At 38.1% G+C, this 9,865-nt stretch overlaps 1 protein-coding gene across 1 annotated transcript; it reads left to right on the top strand.

Moving 5' to 3' along the window:
* The first annotated feature begins 722 nt into the window (after positions 1-722).
* On the top strand, positions 723-8,892 carry LOC137814473 (ABC transporter B family member 1). Its single transcript, XM_068617241.2, has 11 exons — positions 723-881; positions 2,272-3,023; positions 3,140-3,194; positions 3,283-3,458; positions 3,564-3,764; positions 3,862-4,121; positions 4,226-4,542; positions 4,667-4,890; positions 6,044-6,417; positions 6,579-7,293; positions 7,378-8,892. The coding sequence occupies exons 2-11, from the start codon at positions 2,613-2,615 to the stop codon at positions 8,659-8,661; spliced, it is 4,017 nt and encodes a 1,338-aa protein (XP_068473342.2). The 5' UTR covers positions 723-881; positions 2,272-2,612; the 3' UTR covers positions 8,662-8,892.
* The last annotated feature ends 973 nt before the right edge of the window (positions 8,893-9,865 follow it).

The following is a 9,865-nucleotide window of genomic DNA, read 5'->3' as shown; positions in this document are numbered from 1 at the left end:
CTTAGCATTGTTACTCTCTATGTTACTTAGTTACAACTTTTTAGTGAATTTAAAATTGTTTCTATTAATTAACATACCAATTTACATAAATTTTGACACTGAAACATAAATTAGATCAATTTGAAAATGAGAGACAGAATTGAACCATTTAATAATAATAAAGTGTAAAATAAATGTTATTGTTTTATTTATTATCTGGGAGTGTTTTTTCATTATCATAATTAAATATCTGAATTAAATAAGTCAGAGTGATAAATGCCAAACTTTTCAGTAGTAGAACAAAAATTAATCACATCATGCATTAACTACAATTGCAGTATAGAGTAAAAAGACAGAAGAAGTGTTATGAGGCAAAAACAAGAGAAAAGGAATTACCATTACTATTTTGTTGATGGAACTGCAGTGCTAGTGCTGATGCTTATGCCATTTCACTAATTTTACAACTCCTCACTCTTCTTTTCAACACGAACAACTCAATCTTAAGCCAACAACACTGTACGGAAAGCGTGAAAAGGAAGAAAACAGAGAAATCCAACATACTCCTTTCTATTTTGCCCCTTTTTTTTACAATAATACGAATATGTTCAGCCATTCTTCATTACTGGTTTGGTTTGCTTCAGTTTCACGTCAATCTTAAAGAAAAGGAAAGAAAATCAGTTACTGGTTATATTAATATTATATTGATCTAATTATTGCCTTGCCACAGTGTCATGACACTAATTGCAATTGGGAAAAAAGAAAGAAAAAGAGTCTCAAAAGCTCAAAGGAATTTAACAGTGTCAGAAGTTCAGACACGTTATTGTTTTTAAGCTGAAAAGAGGAGCTGACCGTGCTGGTGTTGCTGCTGCTGATCTTAATCAAACTCAGAGCGTGATGTAATTGTAAGATGCTGCTTTACTTTACAGAGCCTGATAAAGTAGACGTTAATTTTGCCATTTGAAGATTCAAAATGTGAAAAATAATGGTCCTAAATTCCTAATATTTTAATTAAACTCTAGTAGAAGATGGTTGCCACTTAAAAAAATCATTATTTGCTGTCTTTTTCACTATACAATTCTGAAAAAATGGAGGAATCCCCAGATACGTTGAGGATTGCCTGACAAATGTGGTGCAAGTACTTGGCTTTCTTCAACTTCAGTACATAAGATTCCTAAAATGTTTCATGGTTTTAATGTTACTGGAAATATGGGTGTCCACGTTTAGGTTTGCAGCCTATGAACAAACACGTTTCAGGGTTAACCATATTTTTTGCACATAGCTTTTCAATCCTCAAAACCCTTTTTAAATTATTTATCAAGGTAGAAAGCATGAAAATAATTAGTGGTAGATCATGTGCATTAATGCTTTCTTTTGGAAAAAATGGTTGTTCTTTGTTGTGAGGTTCTTTTTTTTTTATTTTCTTTTTAGTTTTTGTGGGTTGGAGTAGAGAAAAGTGGCGCACAAAGAGGGGATTTGACGAAGGTGCAAAGCAGAATCCTGGGTTGTGATTGGGACAAGTAGTTATAAATTTCCTCATTACATTTTTCTAAAGTAAATTATTAACTTCAAGTTGAAGCTGATGCTGGAGAATAAATTGGGCATCCTGCTAATTATTTTTTTGACCAAAAATTGATTCCATTAAAAAGGGAACCATGTTAAAAAAATCATCCACTCAATATGCAAAAAAGAGAGAAATATAAAATAACACAAATAATATTAATAAAAAGGGATAAAAATGAAATCAACGTATACTTTTTTTACAATATCAAGTAATCACAGATCATCTTTTATTTGTTGGTATTTGGATCTTGGAGTGTATATATTATTTAACTATAATGCATCATGAAGTCATTAAAATTTGCAAAATGATAATAATTGAATATTTGAGTTATTAAACTGTAATGCAGTTTAAAATCGTTAAAAATTATTTGTGGCGGTTTTATTAACTTTAAACATCAGAAAAATGTAGAAGATATGGAACCTCCTTGATTATAAGATTTTAAATTTACAGATGTAATAAGAAAGATTTAAATAGTGAAGTCTTTAACGTGTAAAGGGTATTTTGATTGTAAAAGTTAAGTTGTAAAAAATAAGTAGAGGAATAATAGTATAATCCTGTTCTGTATTGCATATGATAGAGTCAAAAATTGATCTCGAAGATTAGTGAGAACAGTGTAGATTGTCGGGTGGAAATTCAAAACACACACTCTCTCTCTCATCATCTCAATGAATGTCTCCAAAGTTTTCTCTGTCTAGGTTCTCACCATGTGTCACTTTCGGTGTTTTTTACAGGAGCAGAAAAACTCAACATTAACCTACTTAACTTAACACACTCTAAACTCAACTCAACTCAAGATGAAGATAATACTAGGTAGCTAGGTAGGAAGGAAGGAAGGAATGTGCCCACAACACCCTGAGACGAACAACGAGAAGAATGAAGAATAAAAGGAGTGAAATTAAGAAGCTTTATAGCCAGATCAAATAACTCCACCAATAATAATAAATAATAGAGAAAGAGAGATTACGAGAGATCAGAAGAGTTGGTTAGAAGTACTAGCATGAGTTAGGAGTGGTAGAGTGAGACAATAAAGTAGAGAGGGGAGGGTGGGAAGTGTGCATAAACAATTCTGCAAATGTCAAAAGATTCTGAGGAGATAAAAACCATTGAGCAGTGGAAATGGTCCGAAATGCAAGGCCTTGAGCTTGTTCCTGATGCTGCAACTTCACAACAACAACAACAAGATCAAGTTCCAAGGGAAATGGACAGTTCTGAACAACCCAACAAAGAGGCTGCTGCTGCTGCAGTTACTATGAACGGTGGTTCCATTAGTGGGGAGAAGGCAGAGAGTGTTCCCTCTGTTGGGTTTGGAGAGCTTTTCAGATTCGCTGATGGGTTGGATTATGTTCTCATGGGAATTGGAACGGTTGGAGCAGTTGTGCACGGTTGTTCACTGCCTCTCTTTCTTCGCTTCTTTGCGGATCTTGTCAATTCCTTTGGCTCCAATGCTAATGATGTGGACAAGATGACACAGGAAGTGGTTAAGGTAACAATTAAACATAACAAATATCACAAACAAAACTCGGGAGTATTGTTAGAGTTGGGTGCTTTTTTGTTTTTGGAGTGGACGTGAATGAGTTGTGTTTTGTGATATTTTTGCAGTATGCATTTTACTTCCTGGTGGTGGGGGCTGCTATATGGGCATCTTCCTGGGCAGGTGAGTGAGTTGAATTGAACTGCGTCACTATGCTTTGTTTGTGTTTTTTGGTTTTGAATTTTCATTGATGGGTTTGGAGTTGTTGCAGAGATTTCGTGTTGGATGTGGAGTGGGGAACGTCAATCCACCAGGATGAGAATAAAGTACCTGGAGGCTGCGTTGAACCAGGACATTCAGTTCTTTGACACTGATGTGCGGACTTCCGATGTTGTTTTCGCCATCAACACCGATGCTGTCATGGTCCAGGATGCCATTAGTGAGAAGGTGCAGTAGCAAGTTGGAGAATTTTTTTTGTTTTTACTTTGTTGGCTGTGCTATTAGATTTGAACAAGTTTTTTTTTTTTTTTATGGTTGGTGTTTGGGGTGCAGTTGGGGAATTTCATTCACTACATGGCCACGTTTGTTTCTGGCTTTGTTGTGGGTTTCACTGCTGTGTGGCAATTGGCTTTGGTCACTCTTGCTGTTGTCCCTATGATAGCTGTGATTGGAGGCATTCACACCACCACCTTGGCCAAGCTCTCTGGCAAGAGCCAGGAAGCTCTTTCTCAAGCTGGCAACATTGTGGAACAGGTAATACTTAAGAGTATGACAAAGTTGAGAAACTTTGTCTATTGCATTTGATTTGAATTAGCATTACATTGCTTCTCTCATTGTTTGTGCATTGCAGACGGTTGCACAAATCCGAGTGGTGCTGGCCTTCGTTGGGGAGTCCAGAGCATTACAGGCCTATTCATCAGCCTTGAGGGTTTCACAGAAGCTTGGTTACAAAACTGGGTTTGCAAAGGGAATGGGATTGGGGGCCACCTACTTTGTTGTTTTCTGCTGTTATGCGCTTCTGCTGTGGTATGGAGGCTATCTTGTTAGGCACCATGCCACCAATGGAGGACTTGCCATTGCAACCATGTTTGCTGTTATGATTGGTGGATTGTGAGTCCTAGTAGTGTGCATTTTCGTGTTATAATCGTTGAACAACCATTCATTTAAGGTTTATTTTAGTAACATGTTTAAGGATTTGATTGTCATACGCACAGGGGTTTGGGGCAATCTGCACCAAGCATGGCTGCATTTACAAAAGCCAGAGTTGCTGCTGCAAAGATTTTCCGTATAATTGATCACAAGCCGAGCATTGATCGAAACAGCGAATCTGGCATTGAACTAGAGACTGTTACTGGACTTGTGGAACTGAAAAATGTAGACTTTTCTTACCCATCTAGGCCAGAAGTTCGGATCCTCAATGATTTCTCCTTGAATGTGCCTGCTGGCAAGACCATAGCTCTGGTGGGTAGCAGCGGCTCTGGTAAGAGCACTGTTGTCTCCCTCATTGAGAGATTCTATGACCCATCTTCAGGTAAACTTTGAAAATTAGAGTTCCAGTGTACTCTGCAAAGTTTGACTAATTTGTTTGAACTTTTTGAGATTGAAGTTTTGTGTAGTTGTGGTTATAATATTGAGAGAGAAAAAACTGTGTGCAGGACAAGTTCTATTAGATGGGCATGACATTAAAACTTTGAAGCTTAGATGGTTGAGGCAGCAGATAGGATTAGTGAGCCAAGAGCCTGCTCTGTTTGCTACCACAATACGAGAAAATATACTGTTGGGTAGGCCTGATGCAAACCAGGTTGAGATTGAAGAAGCTGCCAGGGTTGCTAATGCACATTCCTTCATCATTAAACTTCCTGAAGGCTATGAAACCCAGGTTAGTCATCTGTATTTTATGAAAATGGCTTCGGGAATTGCATGTGTGATGATGATGACCCTTTTTAACTAGTCACATCATTGGATTTTTGAGTATGTGGCGTGGAACTACAGAAGAAGCATCTGATTTTTTCCATGGTTGTGTCACTTATCAGTCACTTTTGTTATAATTTATAAAAAATATAAATTGCAAAATAGAAAAGGTGGATAATAAAAATATAAATGTATTTATCCCCAGAATTGCTACAATTGATAATTAACACCACACAAATAGAGTATTGTCTGGAATATTTATATTTATTTGGTCAACAAACAGACCTAATCTTTATTTTTTTTTAAAATGAGATTTGTTCTGAAGTCAAAGCCAGGAAGTGCATGTTCATGCATTGCATCTGAAAAAGGCAAAGAGGGTAACATGCTTCTGTCAACGTGCATGTTCATTCTTAAATAAGGACATGACAACCAACCAACTTGGAAATGCTCAGAATATAACAAAAAATGAACACCATGAAAAAAATGCTTCTCAGTTAGGCTCCATAAGAATATATAACTTATGGATAGGACTCTTAATATGCTAATTTACATCGATAGAAAGAAGGAATAATATAATATAAGATAACTTAAAGATGATGAGGCTGAAAGCGGTTGTATATTCACAATTTTAGTCCTGGACTTTTTCATTGAGAGTAACCTTACTCCCCATGAAGAAACAAGAGAGTCTTAACCTTTGTTTGGATATCAAATGATGGGTGGAGTAGGATGGAAATTTAACAGAATTGAATAAAAATACAATTCAATCGCTTGATTATTTTATGATAGATAGATAGATAGATAGATCAAGGTAAAGTTTTCATTCAACTTGCTCTGGAAGTGGATGAAATTGTAAGAAAATAATGGAAGTAGTTGTTTTCGTCCCATGGCCCCAAATTTGTGGAAGAAATATAAAGAGATATTGTATGAAATGAATTAGAATAGATTTGAGTAGATTCCATTCCATTCCATCTGTCTTAAACAAGCTAAACATTGACAACTGATATCATTTCATTTTATTTTATTCCACTCCACCTCTTTTTATCAATCTGAACACAGGCTTTGACAATGAAAGATTGTTAGACTGATGTCTGATGAAGTTAAAATTTATTTTGTGTTGGCAGGTGGGAGAAAGAGGGCTGCAACTTTCTGGAGGGCAAAAACAGAGAATAGCAATAGCAAGGGCAATGTTGAAAAACCCTGCAATTCTTCTCCTAGATGAGGCAACAAGTGCATTGGACTCAGAGTCAGAAAAACTGGTGCAAGAAGCCCTTGACCGGTTCATGATTGGCAGAACAACTCTTGTCATTGCCCATCGCCTCTCCACAATTCGCAAAGCTGATCTTGTAGCTGTACTTCAGCAAGGAAGTGTTTCTGAAATTGGAACTCATGATGAGTTGTTCTCAAAAGGTGAAAATGGAGTCTATGCCAAGCTTATAAAGATGCAGGAGATGGCTCATGAAACTGCTATGAGTAATGCCAGAAAGAGCAGTGCAAGGTAGCTTTCACTAATATTCAGCACTGGCATTCTTTGAAAAAGCTTATTGAAGTTAATTTTCATAGTTTATGAAAGATTATTCATCATTTGGACACTAAATGTTCGAAGCTGAGATATATCATATATCCATATATCATCAAAAGTGACATTTTCATTTGCAGGCCTTCAAGTGCCAGAAACTCTGTCAGCTCACCAATAATTGCTAGGAATTCTTCTTATGGACGGTCACCATACTCGCGTAGGCTGTCTGATTTCTCTACATCTGATTTTAGTCTGTCCCTAGATGCATCACATTCAAATTACAGGCTTGAAAAGCTTGCTTTCAAGGAGCAAGCTAGTTCCTTCTGGAGACTTGCAAAAATGAACTCTCCTGAATGGCTTTATGCTTTAATTGGCTCTATAGGATCCGTTATTTGTGGATCTCTCAGTGCCTTCTTTGCTTATGTTCTTAGTGCTGTCCTCAGTGTGTACTACAATCCAGACCACAGATACATGATCCGTGAAATAGAAAAGTACTGTTACTTGTTGATTGGTCTTTCATCAACCGCACTTCTCTTCAACACACTGCAACACTTCTTCTGGGACATTGTTGGGGAAAATCTTACTAAACGTGTGAGGGAGAAAATGCTTACAGCGGTGCTAAAAAATGAAATGGCGTGGTTTGATCAGGAGGAAAATGAGAGTGCCAGGATTGCCGCAAGGCTGGCTCTTGATGCCAACAATGTCAGATCAGCCATTGGAGATCGAATTTCAGTAATTGTGCAGAACACTGCACTTATGCTAGTTGCCTGTACTGCAGGTTTTGTGTTGCAGTGGCGCCTTGCCCTTGTCCTTGTAGCTGTCTTCCCTATTGTTGTTGCAGCCACTGTTTTGCAGGTTTGTTTTTTTGTACATTTCTTTCTTGACAATTTTTGTGATTCAATTCTGTGTTTCATTTGTATTCTTTTGTGTGTTGTACAGAAAATGTTCATGACTGGTTTCTCTGGTGACCTGGAAGCTGCTCATGCCAAGGCTACACAACTTGCAGGAGAAGCTATAGCCAATGTGAGGACTGTTGCAGCCTTCAATTCAGAAACAAAAATTGTTGGTCTTTTCACCTCCAATCTCCAAGCTCCGCTAAAGCGTTGCTTTTGGAAGGGACAAATTTCTGGAAGTGGATATGGTGTAGCTCAGTTTGCACTTTATGCTTCCTATGCACTTGGTCTTTGGTATGCTTCTTGGCTAGTGAAGCATGGCATCTCTGACTTCTCTAAAACAATCCGAGTTTTTATGGTCCTAATGGTTTCTGCAAATGGTGCTGCTGAAACTTTAACACTTGCTCCTGACTTTATCAAAGGAGGCCGAGCCATGAGGTCAGTCTTTGAACTCCTTGACCGTAGAACTGAAATTGAACCTGATGATCAAGATGCCACTCCTTTTCCTGATCGTCTTCGTGGTGAAGTTGAACTTAAGCATGTAGATTTCGTTTATCCAACTCGCCCTGATATGCCAGTTTTTCGTGACCTCAGTCTTCGTGCAAGGGCTGGTAAAACTCTTGCCCTTGTAGGACCTAGTGGTTGTGGTAAGAGCTCAGTTATTGCACTTATACAGAGATTCTATGATCCAACATCTGGTCGGGTCATGATTGATGGCAAGGACATAAGGAAATACAATCTCAAGTCCTTAAGAAGGCACATTTCAGTGGTACCTCAGGAACCATGCTTGTTTGCTACTACTATTTATGAAAACATTGCTTATGGGCATGAGTCAGCCACTGAAGCTGAGATAATTGAAGCTGCAACTCTTGCCAATGCACACAAGTTCATATCTGCTTTGCCAGATGGATACAAAACATTTGTTGGGGAGAGAGGTGTTCAGCTATCCGGGGGACAAAAGCAAAGAATAGCAGTTGCTCGGGCTTTTGTGAGAAAGGCTGAGCTTATGCTTCTTGATGAGGCCACAAGTGCACTTGATGCTGAATCTGAGAGGTCGGTTCAGGAGGCTCTAGACCGTGCCTCCTCAGGAAAAACAACTATCATTGTTGCACACAGGCTATCAACTATAAGGAATGCCCATCTGATTGCTGTGATTGATGATGGCAAAGTAGCTGAGCAAGGCTCTCATTCACAGTTGTTGAAAAATCACCCGGATGGGATTTATTCACGCATGATTCAGTTGCAAAGGTTCACACACAGCCAAGTCATTGGAATGGCCTCAGGCTCAAGCTCTTCTACAAGACCAAAAGATGATGAAAGAGAAGGCTAGCCATTCAAAATGAAATTACCAGCTACAGGATTATTAGTCATATACCCATTATAATTATTGGCATTTTTGTTTTGACCATAGTATAGTTTGTGTATCATCCCTACTCCCTCTTTCCCTTCCAATTCAAGAATGTATCTTCTTGTCTTTATGAATGTTACTAAGAAAAATGACAAAGACAAATACAGGAACGAGATTGAAATGGATGAATCTATGCTCATCCTTTTTAATTTATTGAAGGCCACTTTTGCTCCAAAGAATCAGCAATGCCAGTGCTCACACCCCCTTACATTGTAGTACATACGCCTCCTTGATGATTCAAGTAACTAGTAAAAAAACATCGCTATCAGACTGAACTTCTTTATATATTGCCTTGAGGTCATGCAGATAACAAGAATGAGCCTTGCTTGCGTATACTTAATACCCTAGCAATTTGCTAGGTGGAAAAGGACTATTAACAAGGACTTAAAAAAGTGTTTTGTGAGGGCAGAAAATGGTCCTATTAAAAATCCATCACTTTCCAACATTGATGGCACAGTGGTGGCGGTGGTCATGAGTCTTGCAGCACTTTAGCCTCTTGACCATTTGAGACACATCACAATCAGGCACTCAACATGATGCACCATCCCTTTCATGGGAATCCTAAATATTCATTGCTTATGATCAAAATGGTGGGATGGCAAGTGCATAGGGACAAACATTATTGAGTTAATATCACATGATGGTGGCACAAACGTGCATGGCATTGAAGTAGAGAGCAGGTGAGAATCAGAGAAGGATCTAAATGTGGGATGAGTTTGTGGACAAGTGTGACACAGAAATCAAGTACAGCGTAGGAAAATGACACAAAAAAGAGGAGTGTGTATGGTGCTCAAGTGCTTGCTATCCGTAATGGGGACCAAACCTTGGTCCCTTTAATTTGTTAAAACTAAAAAGGGGTTGGATTGAAAATTGCTTGGTGAGGATTACATATTCCATGGTACGTTAGCAAGGGTCATGATAGTGAGTTGGGTAAGCATTTTACTTAACGACAATTTTTGAGACAACAACACATGCTGTGACTCATATGGTTTGATAATCATGATATTATATGTTCCATTCAGCCAACAATGTAGACAACTTGTTATCACCCCAATCAAACCATTCATTATAGAATATCTACTTCCAAGATTTCTTAGATCACTAGCTACTGACATTAGACACGTTC

The sequence above is a fragment of the Phaseolus vulgaris genome, chromosome 1, assembly GCF_051622355.1.
Source record: "Phaseolus vulgaris cultivar YP4 chromosome 1, ASM5162235v1, whole genome shotgun sequence".
Lineage (NCBI taxonomy): Eukaryota > Viridiplantae > Streptophyta > Magnoliopsida > Fabales > Fabaceae > Phaseolus > Phaseolus vulgaris.
The sequence above is the reverse complement of the archived record's forward strand: the minus strand, read 5'-3'. Positions and strand labels throughout refer to the sequence as shown.